Source organism: Sturnira hondurensis, unplaced genomic scaffold, assembly GCF_014824575.4.
Source record: "Sturnira hondurensis isolate 20B ecotype Veracruz unplaced genomic scaffold, ASM1482457v3 Scaffold0022136, whole genome shotgun sequence".
Taxonomy (NCBI): Eukaryota; Metazoa; Chordata; class Mammalia; order Chiroptera; family Phyllostomidae; genus Sturnira; species Sturnira hondurensis.
The window spans coordinates 1,001,071-1,024,020 of NW_028094767.1; the positions used below are offsets into that span (position 1 = coordinate 1,001,071).

Sequence of the window (22,950 nt, forward strand, 5' to 3'; positions counted from 1 at the left end):
ACAGCAAACTCACAGTTATTAACAACCACACCTAAAACAAAAGCAAACCAAGAGAACAGCTAGATCAGGAGTGGAAACATAGAAATGAAGATTACATGGAGGGTTAGCAACAGGGGAGTGGGAAGAGGAGAAGGGGGGAGAAGGTACAGAGAATAAGTAGCATAGGTGGTGGCTAGAAAATAGACAGGGGGGAGGGCAAGAATACTATGGGAAATACAAAATCTAAAGAACTTGTGACACATGGACATGAACAAAAGGGGGGGATGGTGGGGGAGGGGTGTGCAGGGTGGAGGAGAGTCAAGGGGGAATGGGACAACTGTAATGGCATAATCAATAAAATATATTGGAAAAAATAAAATAAATAAATTTAAATATTTTTAAAAAATATATTAAAAAGTTACAAAGAAAAATGTTAATCACTCATAATTATACCAATCTGAAAAAACAATTGTGAATGTTTAGGTATTTTTCTACACATATTTTTTTACATAATTGCAAGCACAATGCACATACAAATTTGAATATATATTTTTTGTAAGCCTTTCCTGCATCATTTAACATTCCCTAGTGAAATTTTTAAAGTCTGTAAAATATATTATCCTATTGACATACTATGTTTTACTCAAATATATCCTTATTACTGAATATTTAGGCCATTTCTAATTTTTTACTGTTATATACAACATTTCAACAAATGTATTTGGGTGCCAACCTTTCTTCTTCTTGTTAAACTTTTCTATTAAAAGGCATGAATATTTTAAAAGTCTCTTCTGTGTATCTATTGCCAAATTATTTCCCAGAATCCATATGACTTCCCCACAAAATTATGAGAATTCTCATTAGTCAAACTTTCTCTTGTAATAACTATTGTAGTTCTAAAATGTGTCCTGATTCAGGGGTGAGCAATGGTACCTCATTATTGCTTTCACTGCATTTCTTTAATTGTTAGTTAAGTTGAACTATTTCCTAATGAACATTCTATATATCAGTGAATTACCTATTTATACATTTTGTATATTTTTCTATTGAAACTTGGAATTTTTCTCACTGATATACAAAGTCTGTCCAGAAAGTTGCCAACCATGTAATATAAAAAATAGAGACATTTACTGAAGAAGGAATAAGATAAAAGAAACATTGTACATGAGACAATAACACCTTAGTCCCCTTCTGAGTAGGTACCTTGGGACCTCACACAATTTTCCCAACATCTCTTCCATTGTTCAAAACACTCTGCAAAATTGTTTGTTGGAATCACTATCATCTGCCCCATTGCATTTTTCTTGAATCTTATCAATGATCTGAAACCTCCTCCCTTTCAAAGGTGATTTTAGTTTTGGAAAAAGCCAGAACTTGCAGGGCACCAAATCTGGGCTGTAGGAGGGCTAGTCACCTGGGCGATTTGATGTTTTGCGAAAAAAACTCTGCATGAGATGTGGTACATGAGTGAGCATGTTGTCATGATGAAGCTGTCAATCACCAGTTGCCCATAGCTGCAGCCTTCTGAATCATCTGAATTGTTTCCATGGAGAGATGTTCAGGCTTAATGCAAAATTTGATGCAGATTTGTTGCGATACTCACTGAGTCATTTTGAATGCAACGGCCATGCAGTAGACATGCTCATTCCGCAGCATCTACCACCCCCACTGACTAGTACAGTGAAGTCATCATTGTTCATGCATGCGCCTTCCAGTCCACTCTCCTTGCCTGCCAGGTTACATTGATGTCTCGCAAACCATTCTGATCATATTAACAATGGTTGCACTTTTTCCAGACAGACCTCATATATAGCCTCTTTATAATTAAGGATTGTTATCCTATAGCTGTCATAGTCATTATGAAATTTCCTCCTTTCCTGTCATTTAATGGGCTATACTTTTGTTTTACTTGTAGAAACTCTCATCTTTTTCTTTCTCATTTCAGAGAAAATCTTTCCCTCATGTACAATTCAGATAACTACCCATGTACATTCATTCACTTGACTTTAAACAGAAAAAAACATAAAATGAGGTATTAATATTGATTAGTTGATAAAATTTGTGGGAACCTAACTCTATTTCCCCCAGGATCAATGATGCAGTATTGTCTAACTCAGTGTCTGTGGTAACTTCACAGAAAATTACTATAGATAGTGAGAAGAAACCATATTTCATTTCTACTTGTTCCTCATATACAATAAGGAACTTGAATCATGGGGAGATTTGACAAGAAGTTCATGAACATTGATGAAAGTTATAAGCCAGTATCTTTGGAGTCAAAGCTTTTTCTAGTGAAAGATAGAATGTAGATTTTTATAAAGCTATTCTATCCTCAAAGGAGAAAATGTACATACTTAGAAAAAGGGAAACACAGGAAACTGTTGCTTAATATGTAGAATACATACACACAACACAGACACAGTTCACTCATACATTTAACAACTGTTTCTTGAGCACCTACTTGTGTCGGTCACTGTACTAAGGGCTAGGGACACAAAAGAGAAAAGAGGCTTCTGCCCGCACTGAGCTCTCAGGGAGAAAACAGGCAATTGTCATTCAAAGTGGTGAGCACAGTAGTAAGAGAAGTATCAGGCATCAGAAATGGCAGTTCTATAAATTGTATGCCAATTCTGAAATCACAGCATCTCATAGCTCCTAAACACTGGCACTTAAGTAACAATAGATATGAGATTTTTAAAAAGATGTTATTTATTTATTTTTAGAGGGGGGGAGAGGGAGAAAAAGAGGGAGAGAAACATTGATGTGTGAGAGACATGGATATTGGTTGCCTCTTGTATGCCCCCCACTAGGGAGCTGGCCCACAACCCAGGCATGTGCCCTGACTGGGAATCAAACCAGCTACCTTTGGGTTCACAGGCTGGCACTCAGTCCACTGAGCCACACCAGCCAGGGTGAGATTTTCTTGTTTTAAAAATGATTTGAATGTACCCATCTCTGGCCCAACATAGGGAAAAAGAAATACAATTGTAGGAGGAGATGTAATCAATCACATTTTCTTTTGAAAAGAGTAGATTTGGTATTTCAAATTGTAACATAACACTAGAAGGAAAATATTGCTTGTAAAGAGCAATTGGCAAGTGATAGATAATATAGGCACTTTATGGCTTTCAGGGACCCCCTTTCTTTAAAAAAAGATATTCCTAGTAGAAGCATTGATTGAAATTTTATTAAATATCAAAGATGAATTTTTCAAAAGTGTCGAATCTATATCTTATACATTTTCTTTTCTTTTCTGGAACCGGCAGGCTTGACTTTGGTCACACCTTAGCACACGGGCAACGCCTGTGGTTCAGCGTGAACGGCAGCACAGGATGTGCTGTTCAGCACTGCTTCCTGCAGATGCCAGGTTTTAAATAGAACGCTCAGAAAAGGTTAGAAAAAATGGTGTCATGTCTGCTGCAACACAATCTTTTGACAGTGGTGATGAAGAAGCTACAGACTGTAGAGTAAACAGTGCAGTCCAAACTGTCGAGTTAGAGAGAGAGCTGCACCTTCCATCACATCAACAAATAGTGCAGGAGGCTTAGAAGCACAGGGCAAGCCAACGTGGGTTGCCAGTGGTGTGTTAGGTCTGTGGCATAGGAATCTCAGATACTCTTATGAGTGGTTTGGGCAACCGAGGATACTGAGAGCAACAGGGATGAGTACCACCTTAGTCTGTGACTTACTGGTTCAGTTTGTGGACAGTTGTGTTGCCCGGTAGATCCAGCAATTCCACATTAGCCATTTCAGCCTCTAATTGGGCATCTACAGTATTCCAGGCACTTTATTAGTCACTTCACATATACTTCGTTCTCAAACGGGTAAGGAAACTGAAGTTCAGAGCTAACCTGCCAAAGGTCGAATAGCTATAGTAAAATGCAGAGCCATAATTCATCCATTTGACTCCTGAAAAGCAGGGTAATTAACATTTGCCAGGTACCTTTGTACATTAGTCCATGTAAAACCTGTGAGGTAGCCACTGCTATGCCCACTTTACAGCTGAGTTCAAAGAAGCTAACTCATTCAAGGCCACACTAGAAGTTGTGCCGATGCATAGTCTAACTCAAGATTCCCAAGCACGTGTTCTTTCTACCGCATTGCTTTTCTTGAGTAGGAGTACAAATAAGCAAAAAACTAGCTCCGAGTTTACATCAGGAACTTGTTTAAAGAGAAAAATAAAAGCCAAGTGGGTTAAGGGACCATATAACAATATACATCTTTAGTGTACCAGAATACTTGGTACTTAGAGTACTCAAAAAGACATTAACTGATGTACATTATATTTTTAAGAAGGGAGGGACTTTATAATTCATTTCAGGATGCTCTTATTCCCAAAAACTTAAAATGAAAAAGCTCCAGTGTTTAAAGTACTAGCCCTTGATTACTTACAAATATCCAGTATCACATTCCCTGTAGGTTTGTAATGGCTGAGGTTTTCTTGTATTTTTGTTCAAAAAATTAAATTCTGCTTGTTCTAAGTTTTGACCAAATGTATGTTATAAATATAGAATTCATTTAGGTCAGCAGCTAAAGTGAATACATCAAAAAACACAACAAATGCAAAGGAACTCAATGTCATGTGAGTCAAATAAACCTCATGTATAACTCTATCTAGACAATGTAGTCTTACCTTGCTTTGTTGAAATATTTTTCTCCTTTGGAAAAGTATTACTCATATTTTTCAGCCCTCATCAGTCAGGGGTTAAAATAAAATTAAAGAAAAAAAAGCTTGTTCCTCTCCTGCCTCTGCCCCCACCTGCTCCGTGGAAATGGGCTAGAAGTCCTCAGATACGTCCAGTGGGCTGTCATCTGGCAGTTACCACTCTGTCCTTTTTCCTACTCCAACCCAGCTGCCCCTGGGCTGGCCTGCTGGAAGCACAGCCAACACTGTGTTTCCCTTCTGTTTATGTCAGTTGGTGTCTGCTTGAGGGCTGCTTGGGCTGATGTCTACACTGAGAGCATGATGTGAGATACGGAGAGGGCTGCCCCTTCCCGCCTTCCCCCTTCACTACTGATGCCCTGAATTCCTATATACCAATTCCTCTAGTTGTTATTTAAGTCTTTTATAGCAGTTCCTCACACTAGGACTCAGGCTTGGGTCTAGGCATGGGTCTGGTGGGGCGGGGCTGGAGGGGAATCTGAGGGACAGGCTCTGTGCTGCACTCAGACTCACCCTTCCCCTCTGACCCTGCCCCATTGTCCTTCAAGGAAAATGGTGTTCTTCCTCCCTTAGGAAGAGTTCTTTCCCAGGAAGAGCCTCCATTCCTCATGCAAATAGCCCTGTGGTGGAGCCTGCCTGCCGGTCAACCCTCCAGACAGGATTATATCAAAGGATTTCATTCAAGCTTGAAAAATAACTGCTCTGAAGACCATCTGAAAAGGACATAATCATAGGGAAAAGTGAGGATGTGGAGAAAGTTTAACCCAGTAAACAAACTGGTGTACAGCAAAAATGTCTGTGCAGAGAAAGATGCCTGGTGCAGATGCCTTATCTATCCTGGATCTCACCTGGCTGGTTTATGTTGATGAGATTTCATTTATGGACCTGGATAAACGACCTCAGTGAGAAAATAATCATCTAGCTGTGCCTTAGTGATAGCTTCTCTCACGTTTTAAGGAATTCAGTTTCTCAGCTGGTTCACAGAAAGCTGGACTCTACTGTAATCTGGGGCCTGATTACACATAGGGGTGGGTAGTTTAAGGGCTCTGCTCAAGGTCTTCATTAGCATAGAACAAAAAGGTTGCAGTCTCTTGGAATTTAAGAAATTATGCACTGTAAAATCATAGCACTGCACAGGGAAACTGGGACCTCATCTAATTTCTAATCCAGGACACAGTAGCCATCATACTATTTATATCCCAACATGTGTAAAAAAGAAAAGTGGAGAAAACCACATAAGTAATGAAAATGCATTTAAATCCATGGATGACTGTGACTCTCAGGTAACTAATCATAAGAAAAAGATGACAGCATGTTTGTAATTTAATAAAGAGAATTCAACTTTTTTTAAGTGGTAATCTCTACACAAATGACTGAAGGTGATTTTTATTTTCTATCCTCATTTGAATTTTCTTAGGTGTGAATGAGTTGCTCTTAATTTTTAGAAAATTGTGGTAAATATACATAGGATTTACAATTTTCATCATTGTTAAGAGCACAGTTCACTGACATCGAGGGCATTCACTGCTGAGTGACATCACCACCATCCATCTCCAAAATTTTTTTATTCTCCAAGCCTGAAATTCTGTGCCCATTAAATGATGATTCTTCCTGCTTTGCTCTCCTGTCTCTGAAAGCCACCATTCTATTTCTATCTCTATCAGTTTAACTATTTTTAAGTACCTCAGGTAAGTGGAATCATTTAGCAGTTGTCCTTTTATAACTAGCTTATTTCCCTTAGAATGGCTACTACCTCCCAGGTTCATTCATTTTGTAACATGTCAGAATTTCCTTCCTTTTTAAAGACTAAAGAACATGGCCCTGGCTGGTGTAGCTCAGTGGATTGAGCTCGGGCCTGTGAACGAGAGGATTGAAGTTCGATTCCCAGTCAGGGCACATGCCTGGGTTTCAGGCCAGTTCCCGGCAGGGGACACACGATACATTGTGTGTCCTCAGCAGAGGCAACCATACATTGATATTTCTCTCCCTCTCTCCTTCCCTTCCCCTCTAAAAAAGATAAAATATAAGACTAAAGAACATGGCACTGTGTATATATCACATTGTGTTCATCCATTCATCCACCAATGGATGTTTGAGTTGTTTCCTCCTTTGGCTCTTGTGAAGAGTGCTGCTCTGAACGTGGCTCTGCTTTCAATTCTTCTTGGTGTGCACCCAGAAGCGGAATTGCTTGGTCATAGACTTATCTATTCTTAACTTTCTGAGGAACCACCACACTGTTTTCCATAGTGATTAAACTATTTTACGTTTTCACCAGAAGTGCACAGTGTTCCAATTTTTCCACAGCTTTGTTAATACTTACTTTCTTTTTTCTGTATGGAAGCTATCCTAATGGGTATGAAGTGGCATCTTACTGTGCTTTCAATTTGTATCTTTTCATGTGCTTGTTGGCCATTTGCATATTTTCTTGGGAGGAATGTCTATTTAAGCCCTTTGCCCACTTTTTAGTCAGGTTGTTTTGTTGTTGCAGCTGCTGCTGAATGGGAGGCATTCTTTATATAGTCCGGATACATATGGTTTGCAAATATTTTCTCCTGTTCTATGATTTGTTTCTCATTCTGTCGATTGTGGTCTTTGATACACAGAAGTTTTAAATTTGGAGACAGTTCAATTTATCTATGTTTTCTTTTGTTGTCTCTGCTGTGGGTGTCATATCCAGGAAATCACTGCCAAATCCAGTGTCATGAAGTTTTTCCCTATATTGTCTTCTAAGCATTTTACCTATATTTTGCCATGCATAATGTGCAGATTTGTGCCAAAATTCTTGAGGGAAAAATAAAGGATGCACATTATACACGAGTTGTACCTGAAATACCTTGTATCTGTTCTTGTGTTTTATAATTATTTGTTACATAAGAATTTCTTATACCATAATATGTTTAAAAAATAAATGCTAAATTTCCTTTGTAATACAAAAACCAAGTATCTAAATATAAACAAATAAAAAATTGAACAAAAAAATTAAAGAAAAAGATTATTTTCCTGAAAATAATGAAGGTTTGGGCTAAAAATGTTGGTGTGTATTATACATGGCAAAATATGGTAGTGCTTACATTAAGGTTTTTGATTCATTTTGAGTTATTTTTGTATGTGGTACAATATAAGGGTTCGATTTTATTTTATTTTTTTGCATGTGGATATACTGTTTTCCAAACATCATTTGTTGAAAAGATTGTCCTTTCTCAACTGAATGGTCTTGGCATCCATATTGAAAAGCATTTGACCACATATGCTAGGATTTATCTGTGGACTTGATCATCCATTCCACTACCACTGGTCTATATGTCTGTATTTATGTTGGTACCACAGTGTTTTAATTACTGTAGCTTTGAAGTAAGTTTTGAAATTGGAGGTGTGAGACCACCAACTTTGTTCTTTTTCCAGATTGTTTTGGCTCTTTGAGGTCCCTTGAAATTCCATATGCATTTTTGGATGGATTTTTCTGACTTTGAAAAAAATACTATTGGGAGACTTCCAGCCAAGATGGAGGTATAGGTAGATACACTGTGCCTCCTCACACAACCAAAAGAAGGACAATAACAAATTTAAAAACAAAAATAACCAAACTGCCAGAAACTTAAACTGTATGGAAGTCTGACAACCAAGAAATTAAAGAAGAAACATTTATCCAGACAGGCAGCAGGGTTGGAGACAGGCAGCTGGGTGGAGAGGACTTGTGGCAAGGCAGCAGCAGCAGGCAAGGTGAGGTGGTGGCTAGAGGACCCGGTGGTCCCACACTCATGTGTGGATAAACCAGGAGGAACCACTGGGGAGTGAGACAGACCACACAACCCAGGGTTTCAGCTCGGGGAACTAGAGCCTCAAAACCTCTTACTGAAAACTCCTGTGGGGGTTGAGATGGCAGCAGGAGAAACTCCCAACCTCACAGGAGAGTTCACTGGAGAGACCCACAGGGTCCTAGAATGTACACAAACCCACCCACCCGGGAACCAGCANTGACAACCAAGAAGTTAAAGAAGAAACATTTATCCAGACAGGCAGCAGGGTTGGAGACAGGCAGCTGGGTGGAGAGGACTTGTGGCAAGGCAGCAGCAGCAGACAAGGTGAGGTGGTGGCTAGAGGACCCAGTGGTCCCACACTCATGTGTGGATAAACCAGGAGGAACCACTGGGGAGTGAGACAGACCACACAACCCAGGGTTTCAGCTCGGGGAACTAGAGCCTCAAAACCTCTTACTGAAAACTCCTGTGGGGGTTGAGATGGCAGCAGGAGAAACTCCCAACCTCACAGGAGAGTTCACTGGAGAGACCCACAGGGTCCTAGAATGTACACAAACCCACCCACCCGGGAACCAGCACCAGAAGGGCCTAATTTGCTTATGGGTAGCAGGGAAAGTGACTGAAATCCAGCAGAGAGTGGAGCAAATGCATTGTTCCCTCTTGGACCCCTCCCCTCCATACAGAGTCACAACACAGTGACATGGGTTGCCCTGCCCTGGTGAACACCTAAGGCCCCACCCCTTACTATGTAACAGGTGCACTGAGACAAAAAAAAAATGGCCTAAATAAAAGAACAGATTAAAGCTTCAGAAAAAATATAACAAAGTGACAAAGAAATAGCCAACCCATCAGATGCACAGTTCAAAGCACTGGTGATCAGGATGCTCCAGGAACACACTGGGTACTTCAACAGCACAAAAAAGACCCAGGCAGCAATGAAGGTTGCATTATGTGAAATAAAGAAAAATCTACAAGGAACCAACAGTGATGGGAAGGAAGCCAGGACTCAAATCAATGGTTTGGAGCAAAGAGAAGAAAGAAACATTTAACCAGAACAGAATGAAGAAACAAGAATTCCAAAAAATGAGGAGAGGCTTAGGAACCTCCAGGACATCTTTAAACATTCCAATATCTGAATCATAGGGGTGCCAAAAGAAGAAGAGGAAGACCAAGAAATTGAAAACTTATTTGAACAAATAATAAAGGAGAACTTCCCCAATCTGGCAAAGGAAAGAAACTTCCAGGAAGTCCAAAAAGCTCAGAGAGTCCCAAAGAGGTTGAATCCAAGGAGGAACACACCAGGGTACATCATAATTACTTTACCCAAGATTAAAGATAAGGAGAGAATCTTAAAAGCAGCAATCGAAAAGGAGAGAGATACCTACAAAGAAGTTCCCATTAGATCATTAGCTGATTTCTCAAAAGAAACCTTACAGGCAAGAAGGGGCTGGAAAAGGTATTCCAAGTCATGAAAAGCAAAGACCTACATTCAAGATTGCTCTATCCAGCAAAGCTTTCACCTAGAATGGAAGGGCAGGTAAAGTGCTTCCCAGATAAGGTCAAGTTAAAGGAGTTCATCATCACTAAGCCCTTATTATATGAAATGTTAAAGGGACTTATCTAAGAAAAAAGAAGCTGAAAAATATGGACAGTGAAAGGACAGCAAACTCACAGTTACTAACAATCACACCTAAAACAAAAGCAAACTAAGCAGACAGCTAGATCAGGAGTGGAACCATAGAAATGAAGATCACATGGAGGGTTAGCAACAGGGGAGTGGGAGGAGGAGAAGGGGGGAGAAGGTACAGAGAATAAGTAGCATAAACAGTAAGTACAAAATAGACAGACGGAGGATAAGAATAGCATGGGGAATGTAGAAACGAAAGGTCTTATTTACATGTACGACCCATCGACATAAACTAAAGTGGGTAAATGCGGTGAGAGGGGGCATGTAGGGTGGAGGGTAATAAAATAAAGGGAATGGGACAACTATAATAGCATAATCAATAAAATAAATTTTAAAAGTTAAAAAATTGCTATTTGGATTTTAAGGAATTTTACCTTTAAAAATTCGAGATCATGGTGATAATACAAGCAAGTTTTACATGAAAAATAGCATCCGCTTGTAATATTTTAATAACATTTCTTTTGGATGATTTTCAGTGTGATGTATTAGACAAGAATGATCTTTAGTGAACAAGTTGTATAGAGACTATTAGGCTACTATTTACCATATAGTTGTGGAGAGAAATTTCTCCAGAGAAACCAAAAGACACATTTATGGCTTTAATGGCCCTTTAAACTAACTACATCTAAATCTCCTCCTTATATGTTGTGTTACTAATCATGTTCACTTTGCTTTCTAAAATTCAGGAGAAAAAAATGGGTTTAATTTCTATAGTAATGGCTAATACCATAAAAATTACAGGGTTTTTTTTGTGTGATACATTTACAATTTCATGTTCACCTAACTTGGGTAAATAGTATAATCCAATTTGTAGGAGATTTAAAGATAGTCTATGTCCTGTTGCAACATTCTGGAATGTACTACTTTTCCTTATTCAGTTTACATATTTTCCTTTGGAATAAACTTAAGAAGAACAAAATGACTCCTGAATTGCAGACAAGAATTTCAGAGAGAGAGTAATTGTTTAGATCTTTTAAACAAGGCTAAGTAGTTAAGGTTGTTTTGAGATTTTCAGTGCCAGATTATACCTCTTGGACTTCACATCACTTATTTTAATTTTCTTTTTTACTGAATGCCTATCGGGTGGGTAGACACTCTTTCAGTGGACACTGTAGACATACTCTCCCCCACCCCATCTTCAAAGCAGCTCACAGCCTAATAAAGAAATAGACAAGTAAAATAATATATCGTTTTATTTAAAAATATATAGAACATTGAGTTAAATTCCCAGAATGGGAAAGCATTCACAGAATAGGCACGCATTGGTCTTCCTGGATCATCTTTTCTAGAATCCCTTGGCTCATTGCAGCAACAGGACCATATTTAGGTAGTTTACTAAATAATACAAAGAAGTGATAGTGTTTAAGAACTGTGACATTCTGGTTCTTCCATAAGCATAGAAGTAGATTCATTCTTTTCTTAAAATGCTTGCATCATTTGAAGTCAGCAGCTATTGGCAAAGAACTGCCTTGTGGTGTTCAGTGTCTGAGAGTAGGGCAGGGTTCTCAAACTTCCTGCCTGGATGTGCTCCCTCCAGCCCAGGTGAGTGAATCACCATAATGGGGCTCAGGGTAGCATTGTCTAAGAATCTGTCCTAAGCTATCTGCCTCAAGCAAATGTTTTTTAAATCTTGTGGGTTTTTTCCTAAACATGCAAGTGAATATTAAAATTGTATAATGTTAAGAAAATAGTTTTAAACTACCATCCACTCCAAGTCTTTAAGTACTCATAGGGCTTCAGGAAGATGTACCATGTTTACTTAACTCAAGGCTCCAAGTCTCATTTTGATTTTACCCTGTGGTCCCAGAGTTATACACATATCCATTTTAGAAATGTGGAAAATACTGTCATGTGTGTATAAGAACTAATCATTCTTTCCTGCTCATAGTGGGATTTTTCCCCCAAATTAAAAAATCTCAGAAGTTTAAAAAACAGTTAAAATTATCACCAGCCATAATCATGATTAATGCCATAATCATGGCATTTTATCTTTAAAGAAAGCTAAGTTTTGTATAATATATCACATAAACAAAAGGAAAGACAAAAATCACATGATCATATAGATGTGGAAAAAGCATTTGACAAAGTACAGCACAAATTTATGATAAAAACACTCAGCAAAGTGGGAGTAGATGGAGCATACCTCAAATAATAAAGGCCATATCTGAAAAACCTACAGCCAACATCATACTCAATGGGCAAAAACTAAAAGCTTTCCTACTAAGATCAGGAACAGGACAAGGATGTCCACTTTCACCACTTCTATTCAACATAGTATTGGAAGTCCTAGCCACAGCAATCAGACAAGAAAGAGAAACAAAAGGCATCCATATTGGAAAAGAGGAAGCAAAATAGTCATTGTTTGCTGATGATATGATAGTGTACAAAGAAAATCCTCTAGACTCCACCAAAAAACTACTCAATCTAATAAGTGAATTTGGCAAAGCAGCAGGATACAAAGTAAATGTTCCTTCAAGAAATTGAAGGCATTTGTTTACACTAACAATGAAATGTCAGAAACAAAAATCAGGAAAAAATCCCATTTGTAGTAGCAACACAAAAAATTAAGTACTCAGAAAAAAATGTAACTAAAGGGGTAAAAGACCTGTACTCAGAAAACTACATAAGACTGAAGAAAGAAATTAAGGAAGACACAAATAAATGGAAGCATATACTGTGTTCATGGATTGGAATAATTAACATCATCAAAATGTCTATACTACTCGAAGCAATTTATAGATTCAATGCAATCCTTATTAAAATACCAATGATATATTTCATAAATACAGAACAAACATTTCAAAAATTTGTATGGAATAATAAATGACCCTGAATAGCAGCAGAGATTTTGAGGGAGAAGAACAAAAAGGAGGGATCACAATACCTGTCATCAAACTATATTACAAAGCCACTGTAATCAAAATAGTGTGGTACTGGCATAAGAACAGACACATAGAACAGTGGAACATAATAGAAAGCCCAGAAATAAACCTATGTCTCTACAGTCAATTAATATTCAACAAAGGGGACTGCAACATAAAATGGAGAAAAAATAGCCTCTTCAACAAATGGTGTTGGGATATCTGGACAGCTACATGCAAAAAAATGAAACTCAACCATCACCTTATATCATACACCACAACAAACCAGCGACATTGAAATGAGGAACAAACTGACAGTAACCAGAGGGGGTAGGTAATGTTGTGGGGGGTGGGAAGAGGGAAATGTCATCAAGGAACATGAATAAAGGACCCATGAGCAAAGCCAAAAGGGGGTAGGACTGAGTGTGGGAGGTGGGTGTAGGTGGGGTGGGGGGAAAATGAAGACAACTGTACCTGAACAGTAAAAAAAATTAATAAGTAGAAAAGAAAAAAAAGCTGAGTTTTGGAAATACTGTGAATGAAACTCAGTTCCTAAGTATGTGAAGTCCTCTATGGCTGCCCTGCTAGATGCAGAGACATTTTGAAATATTCAGTCTTCTTTCCACTTGGTGTTTGCCCCAGAATGACCAACTCATCCTGTCACAGGTGGGCACAGGTAACAGGTTCTTGGTGATTATGAACAAAGAATTGATTTGAACACACAGAGTTTATAGCATAAAGAAAGAGAGCAGATTTATTAAGTGATAGTACACTCCACAGAATATGGGAGCAGGCCAACTCCAAGCAGAGACTGACCTCAGGGGCTGGAGGGATTCTGTTCTTTCTATTTATTTATTTATTTATTTAAATATATTTTATTGATTATGCCATTACAGTTGTTCTGTTCCCCCCTTCATTCCCCTCCACCCTGCACACCTCCTTCCCCACCATTCCCCCCCTTTAGTTCATGTCCATGTCGTAAGTTCTTTAGCTTCTACATTTAGGTGGATCCTTCCTGGCTAGTTTTGGTGGTCTTTTATTGCACATGTACAAGTACTTGTATTACTTTAAACCTACTGTGCATGTGGTCTCACATGATTTTCCTTGATTGGCCACTATAGAAGGGTGTTGCACAATGTTAATTTATTGTAATGCTGTTATAATGAAGTAGAGGTTGTGCAGCATCCTCTGTGCAGGGGCATTCACGAGTCACCATGATTCAGCTCTTTTCCAGAACGTAGGAACAACCAGCCTTAGAACAGGGTCTCTGTCCTGTATGGATGTTCTTTATCTTAGCCATGGGCACCTCTGGAGTCTCCTCCTTCCTGACTATCTCCTGCCTCAACCCCAGTTTGCCTGGGACTGTTTTGATCTTCAAAAATCTGCTCTATGAGATCCTGCTCTTCGTAGTCCCAGGCAAAATGGGGACAGCTAGTCACCCTTGTTTGCCCAGAACTGGCAGGCATTTCCAACAGTTTCCAGAGACCCTTCTGGGTTAGGTGACTTGCCTGAAGTGACCATGATTTCTTGGTGAAAAAGGATCAGTGGAACTGGTAAAACTGTGAGAACGTAAGAAGCTTTTGGAACAAGCAAGTCTCCAGGAATCAGACAACCCTGCTGAGAAGCTTGAGCTAACACAGCAAATGTTTTAAGTGCTTTTGGTGGTGAGTTGGTTTATCTGTCCTAAAGCAGTGGTTTCTAAGTGCAACTGTACTTTAGAATCACCTGCAGAGATAGTGGTCTACTCAGCAGCTCCCCAGGATCCTAGGACTTTAATCACTTGCTTTTGATAAGACTTTTGTGTAAAAAATAATAATGTTCAAGGACAGGAACTTTCTTACATTTGTAATTCTTTTATACAAAAATTAACAAGGTTTTCAAAATAGAGTTATAAAGTGGTTTTATCCCCAAAATGTAGAATCTTATTTACATAGATTGAATCATGTGTTTAAAGTAGTGTAAGTGTTTGTTGTGATTACATTGTCATCTTTATTAACCCATTGATTAAATAGGCACTGCAATATTAATGATCGATTTACCATATTAAACTATTTTAATTAGCAATAATTTATAGGGAACACTTTTCCCCCTACATTGTTATTATTATAGCAATCATAAAGCTTTTAGTAAGCTCATGGTGGATAGTGTGGTTCTAAATATACAATGCTCAGTGTTACATCACCATAGCATCTTCCTATGTAATTAGTGTCTATAGTTATTAAACTCTTGGATTGGCCAAAAAGTCCATATGTTTTTTTTCTGTAAGATAAAATACACATTTTTCATTTTCACAATAATGTTATTGATTTGCATATTTTGAGTATGCTGGCTGTCTTCTGTGTGTTGATTATTATTAATACTGTTGATTACTATCAATACTGTTGATTATTTTCAATTAACATCTCAGTCTGATCACTATCAAATTCAGCTGGTCTACCTGACCATGGAGCATCATCTAGCAAGGAATCTCCAGCATGAAACTGCAAATCAGTCAGGGGACCTTCTCTACACACTATACAAATCTCTTTCTTCCTTTTTTTTTTGCATTTCAGTGCATTTTTACATGTTTTGATATAGTAAAGCATAATAAAGCCAAAAATGTTGCATATTTTCTTCCACCTTCAATATTAAAATGGCTGCACAAAAAATTCACCAATTTTGATAAGGCTTTTTAAATGCACGCTGATATGACAGTTGCCACAATACAATCTAACAAAAGTGTTTTGAATGAAGTTAAATACAGCTAAGCACTACTAGAGCCATTTTACAGAAAAAACTAAACAATCTTTTTGGCCAATGAAATACAAATAAAATGTGTAGTGTATGTAGGATATTACCATATAGTTCAATCATAAGCAGGAAAGAAGTTCAGGAAAGAAGGATTAGGTGTTTCACATTCGCTGGAAAGAAAGAAGCTGTTTTCTTCAAATAAAATAAGATTTGGTCAAGAAAATAAATGCCAACAGTATTTACATATTTTTAAATTAAATGGCTTAAACTTTTAAACTGAAATAGCTACATATTTACAGCTTTAAAAGCTCATTATTTGCATTATCTCGCTAGAACTTTGCATGGTCCCTGTGACACAGAGGGGCTGGTGTCTCCACATTCTAGACAATGAAACTGAGTCAGGGAAAGTAAATAACTTTTGGAAAGAGGCTGTTCTGATTTAAAAATTCCTTTTTGAAAAAATGTCAAGGGCAAATTTTGAAATGTTTAGAATGTTAAACTATGTCAGTCTTAAACACTATAATTAGTTAGGGAAAAATATACCTTATAAATTTCCTTTTTCCTCATGCAGCAAAAAAGCATCTAATTATGGGGACCTAATAGAAACTAAATGGTTATTATTGACTTGGCACCTACTGTGTGCCAACTTCTGTACTAGTTATTTTATATATTGATATTGTATTTCATCCTAACAGTGATTGTATGAGAAAGTTATTAAAATCCTATTTTATAGACAATAAAATTATGTCAAAGCAGTGTTAGCAACTTGTACAAATCACACGGCACAGCTGAAACTGGAGACAAAAATCTGAGTTTCTCCAAAGCTGGACTCACTCTGTTATTCCATGCTCTGACTTTTATTTCCGTGTTAATTTAAATTTGTATTTGCCTGATAGCTTTATTTAATTTCCTCTATGCTCAGATCATGTGAGTTTAAGCTAATTAGCAGTATAATTTATGAACTCAAGATTATTTGATTTACTTTTGAGAGCCACTCTCTGATGACCTCAATCTACAAGTAGAGACAAACATATTTTGGGAGATGTCATTTGTGGAAATGCCATATGGAAATAGTTCTGCTGTGATTTCTTCAGCTGTCTAGTCAGAATGTGACTAATCAGAATAAATATTAGATGGAAAAACCTATGATCTTTACATCAGTCTGTTTTGAGTATGCTTACCAAGCTCAGTGGCTGTTATTTCTGTGGCTTCACTGCTATGTTTGAAATAATTAGAAAAAAAGTGAAGACAATGTCAGAAACAGAGTGTAGAATAATCACTGAGGCAATTTTGATTTACTTCCTTCTTGTGCTAAACCCCAGAGACACTTTTCATGGGCTTGTCTGAGACCAGAATGCAGGCAGTTTCTCAGTATCTGGTACCTCAAAAAGAGAGAGATGTTACATTATTTGGCTTTGTTTCATTCATATAAAATAGGAATGATGAAAGGTTTATTTTTTCTTTATAAGAATAACTTTGTCTCTCTTTATAAAGTTAATTACATGTTCACTGTAGAAAATTTAGAAAATGCATATAAGCAAAGGAGTTGGGGGGTGCGGGAAGGAGGAAGATTGGAAGGGGAAGAAAAAGAGAGAGAAGAGGTGGAGGAGGGGAAATTAAAAACAGCCCCAGTCTGAATACAATATTTTAATGCTTAACTTCTAAGCCATTTTCTTTTGGTTTTTCAATATTTTTCTAAATCACATAGGTATATATAAGCTTAAATTATAATTTTTCTGAAGATTTTGAGTTTTGTTTTCATTCTGTTCCTTTTTAAAACTTCTACTGTATCTGTTTCAGAGCGCAAGGAGCAGACAATGCGAAATATTTACATTTCATGATGAATCAGCATCTCAATTTATTATGCAAAAGACAGTACATTCTATGTCTGCCCTATAAGTCTTTGTGTTTCACGTGTTAAAATGTGAGCTTTAGGAAACAGCCTTTACTTCATCTGATTTTTAAAATTTTTTAAATTTTAAAATGAGTTGACATTGAATCTTATATTAGTTTCAGGTATACGGTATCGAGGTTAGACATTTTTGTAACTTATGAAGTGATCCCCTCAATCGGTCTAGCACCCACCTGGCACCACACATTGTTATTATATTATTGACTATATTTCCTACGCTATACTTTGCATCTCCATGACTATTTTGTAACTGGCAATTTCACGAACCCTTCACCTTTTCACCCAGTCCCTAAACTACTTCATCTGATTAAAAGATGGAAAGGAGACAGTAGTTTGTTACTGAGACTTCTAGGTCACCAATTTTCCATTGTCGCCTTTTTCACTTCCAAATGCAAATCCAAATTTTCCTTTCATTCTGTAAAATTGCAGCCCTGTGTTTCTTGGTTGTTGGTTTTTTTTTTTCTGTTTTTAAGACAACTTGTTTTTCTTTAACTTTGGCAAAAGCAAAAGGCTGGCCTCCGCCGGCGTGAGGAGTAAGGTGACAACACCTTTCTATGAACAGTAAAAGGAAATGCACTTGAAGGTGGGAAATATACTGAACTGGGGAGGTTTAGATGAGATAATGGCAAGGATCTGTATTCAGTGTGCTTACTAGGCCTCTTCACTGATTAGTGTGGAACAGTACTCTTCACTCTGGAATCACCTGAAGAGCTTTAACAAGTACTAATGCCTAGATCCTTCTCCTAAAGATTTGGATGTGATTGGTCTGGGATGGCCTGGACACTAGAATTTTTTAAAGTTCCCCTGATTCCAATGCAGTCAGGCTTGAGAACCATTATTTTAGAAGATACTACATATCTTTACCAATGTGGTAAACATAGGGAGCACTTTCTGCCTGAAGACCATTAACAATCAACATACCTTGCGTTCCTTCAGTACAGTATACAAATACGGAGGGCCACAGTATACAAATATGGAGTTATGCCTCCCCAAAGGTGCCTGGCAGAGGGGATGAATAGGGGCCAAGATACAGTCCATGCTTTGCTCACTAGGCATGCTGCACTGTGACCCCGGGTTTTATCTCCTGGCACCTTTCCTAACTTGTGTGAAGACACTGTACAGCCTAGTCTGACACTGCATCTGGGTTTGTGTCCTTTCACCCTACATGTAGACACATTGAACTATTTCTGACTTTAACTATCTCACTCATTCCAAACCACTAGGTTCTTCAAAATTAATATTTTCCATTTTTGTCTTGAAATGAGCACATTATATGTGGCAGAAACAACATGGGAAAATCTTCAAATTCCAGTCCATTGACGTTTCTGTAATAAAGTAGTCTTTAGCCGTCTGGAATTAGATTATTCTGAAGATTACGAATTAGCAATAAAAGTGAAAAACCTCAAGAAAGATCAACTTCATAATTGTGCTATTTTAGGACTAACTAGTTAGCTCTGATGTTTAGAATACCATGATATTAAGTCAGGTTTATAATTTCAAACCTGTAGGTAGCGTAACATAGGGAGAGACTCTAATCCATAGTCAAAGGCTGAACTCTTTTACCAACCAGTTTACTCTTTAGCGTAAGTTAAAATGAAGTCAGGATACTTCATAACCATAACCATTACTGGAAAAATGAATGTGTGACCAAATGGGGGTACATTTAGCAGATGTCAGCTTTGCTATAACTAGAAAGATTATCACTACTAACCAGTAGAAAGTACATCCAGATGGATTTGCATTATGTGATGGGGACCATAGCAGTATGATATAAAGCCTATAAGTATGTGGTTTCCTCAAGAGCTTCAATGAGACACTAAAAAACCAAAAGAACAACTCTGACACAACCATCCTGAGTCATCTGATTGGTAATCTGTATGTTACCAGGGTTAAATTTCACCATCAGTGTGAATATGGTCATTTAACCCTGTGACCAATGGGGTGACAGATGTCGCAGCCAGATCGCCCTCACATCCTGATATAGTCATTTAAAAAGCCCCGTCCAGCAGCATGTGAACAGCCAACCATGCCTTTCTGTGCAAAATAAATCACTTGATGGGAAACAGGAAATCACCAGAACAGGCTGTTTTTGTTAATGGCACATGCAGTTATAACTAGAATAGGGAGAGCAGGGTTTTATTGTAAACCACATTTGAATACTACACTGAGCGTAAATAGAAAACTTTAATTGTCATTGACCTTATCTGCACTGAAAGGGGGTAAATATCCCAGGAGCCGTCCAACTCCCTCTTATAATCATTGCTACTTAGAAAAAGCAGTTTTTATGTAGTTAATATTAGCACAAATCCTTTGCTGCCTGCCTGCTTCCTAGCAACCTGAAGCAGAGTGTCTGCTTGCCAATCTGCTTTTGGTAAAAAATAAGAACAGAAGACCCAGTGAATTTGACAATCGCCCTGAAGAGGTAGGGGACGTATTCAGGAAGCTCCGTGCTGATTTCGTGAGCCCGCCATGTGATTTATGTTGCCAACCATCTGACCTTGCTGCACTTTCTACCACAGGCCAGGGAAGATGTGATCCACATGCTGAAGACGGAGAAAACCAAGCCTGAGGTTCTGGAGGCTCATTACGGGTCAGCGGAGCCAGAGAAAGTGCTGCGGGTCCTGCACCGAGACGCCATCCTAGCCCAGGAGAAATCCATAGGAGACGATGTCTATGAGAAACCAATTTCAGAGGTAAAGACACCACACCAACAGCTCCCTCAGAAGGGAGCCTCAGGCTGACACATTCTTCCATTTTACATGCTTTAATATTTTTTCAAAGGCAACATTTTTATGATACACTACTATAGAATTAAACTGTGATTAAATTTCATGAATTATTATGGATATAATTCAATAATAAGAATTTTGAAGCATTTCTTTGAATACATTTAAAGTTGGAAATACATTTCTCATATGATTATGATAGTTGCCTGCTCTTGCAGTCTGTTTTTTTTTTAATTTCTCTAAGAGATTGTGAATGCAAAATTTGAAGGGCTTATTGGCTTTAATGTAGCATTGAGTTGTCAGGATTATGATCAAATTGGTGACCTAAAATTACATTTATTTCATTATTGATACTTATGATTCTAAAGCCACTGTGCTTTGGTATCTTATCAGCTCTGTGGTAATTACAATGACCTCATTCGAGTGGCTGAAATACAGTGGTGGGGGCAACATCCCAATGGAACGCTTAAAGCAATTCTTTAAGATGAAGTGAAATCTAATATGGCTATAATTTAATAATTTTGATATGAGATTACATTAGGAACTATTGACTATTGTTATTAAGTACCCATGATGTTGTATGTTAAAAATACTCTCACAATGTAATAGAAATTTGATGCTGAATTAGGGAACCAGTTGATGGATTGAACCATATTGACTCTTTAGATTTCATGTGCAAAAATCATAGATGTGAAATTAGTGTCATAAATGAAAAAGAACACATAAATGTAAAGTCCAAACCAATTTATTATAATTTAACTTTTAGTCAAGTCTTTGCACAGCTCAGCTTGACATATCTCAGACAAGATCTGGTTTACACAGTAATCACAGCAGATTAATTATCTTATAATATCCTATTTTCTGCAACTAGGATAAACTGAAACTTTGTTCTCATCTTTTCCCAAAATGCTAAGAGATGATTTTGTGGCAGGATGCAGTCAACAGGCTGAATCTAGTTTCATGTTTGAAATCCATGGTTACCAGCTGTGTGTGGCTTTGGTCATGTGGCTTCAGCTCTTTAGGTCTCAATTTCCTTATCTGTCAGGTGGAGAAACAACAGTGCACACATTATAGAATTGTTGTGAGGATTAAATGAAGCAATGCTGGTAAAACTCTAAACATTGAGTCTGATACATTTTAGGTACTCAACAAATATTAGTCATTGGTATTTGCTTTCATCTAAGGTTGGTAATTGCTCATATCCTTAATTAGTTCCAAACTTGGAGGGCTTTGAGGAGTGAAAGACATATAGAAGTCAAATTATCAGTTCTTCATTATTATTATAATCACCTGAATTGGGGAAACTCAGTTTGGATAAATGGTATCTTTTGAGCTTCCTAAATCTTTTCTCCCAAGCTAGAGTTCAGAATGACCCTCAAAGGAACAGTAGGTCTGCAAAGCACATGCATTTACCAGAGTCACTGCCTCTAGGGCACTGAGTTTTATGGACAGTACACACAGAAAGGAGTTTCTGACCTACCTTCAGAAAGTGGACCTAACCCAAATACTACTGCCTTGTGGATGGAAGAGCAGAACAGAAAACACCCACCCTGTGGGTTGTCCTTTTGGAATTGGCTAAGCTGGGCATGATTTCTTGGTTTCTCTCTCTAAACAATCTGGAGTTTATTCTGCCCTTGGGGAAGAGTGAGTGGGGAGGTGGAGAAAAGGACAGGAGCTACCATTCCCAATGCTGCCAGAATGGTGAAGTCCTATTTTTGTGAGAGAAACACAGTGCTGGAAAAACAAAAGTTTATGTCTCACCATTTACAGATTCTTGGTCTCTGAAGCCTTCTGGGCTTAAAAATCAAGTTCATGTTATCCAGGAGCAAGAGTCCTGCTTTCAAATTCATGGGCCAACCCCACAATAAATGACTGTTCCATTAGCGTCCTGAGACCCTGAACAGATAGTCTAGCTCTTGTTCCTAGAATCCATACTATATCTCAAGTTAAAAACTTGCTGCCCATTCAAATATCCATACCAAATTAGTCCCAGCTAGGCTACTCAATAGCACTACTAGAGGTTAAGCAGTGAAGCCAATATGGTGGACACCCCCCCCCTCCCGACCCCGACCCTTACCAAATATCTGGAGAGAAATTAAGCTTCAAATACTAAATCCTCTTGAGATTTTGGGGTGTCAAAATTCATAATTCAAAATTCCAAACAAATTAAGGTTTCAGTGTTTTTCCTTTCCAAATTCTTTTTTAAAGCATTTTTTAAAATTAATTATTGTTTAAGTACAGTTTTCTCTCTTTTACTCCCATTCCAGCCCACTCACCTCACCCCCCAGTGTTCCCTACCTTCCTCCCATTTCCACCCCCCTTAGTTTTTGTCCATGTGTCCTTTATACTTGTTCCTGTGGATCCTTCCCCTTTCCCCCTGAAATTCTCTCTCCTCTCCCCTCTGGTCCTTGTCAGCCTGTTCTGTATTTCAGTGTCTTTGGTTATATTTTGCTTGCTTGTTTGTTTTATTGTTTAGGTTCCTGTTAAAGGTGAGACCATATGGTATTTGTCTTTTACCATCTGGCTTATTTCACTCAGCAAATGCTTTCCAGTTCCATCCATGCTATTGCAAAGGGTAGGAGCTCCTTCTTTCTTTCTGCTGCATAGAATTCCATTGTGTAAATGTACCGTAGT

At 38.0% G+C, this 22,950-nt stretch overlaps 1 protein-coding gene across 5 annotated transcripts in view; it reads left to right on the plus strand.

Annotated features, from left to right (window-relative positions):
• The window catches only part of FILIP1 (filamin A interacting protein 1), a 203,487-nt gene that overhangs the window by 118,862 nt on the left and 61,675 nt on the right, over positions 1-22,950 (plus strand). For 4 of the 5 annotated variants that reach the window (XM_037034350.1, XM_037034351.1, XM_037034349.1 and 1 more), the window contains one exon: positions 20,110-20,283. In XM_037034350.1, coding sequence (XP_036890245.1) covers positions 20,110-20,283 — 174 coding nt within the window. Of the gene's footprint in view, positions 1-19,915; positions 20,013-20,109; positions 20,284-22,950 lie in introns of those variants that run through there. The other variant, XM_037034352.1, reaches the window with a different exon arrangement.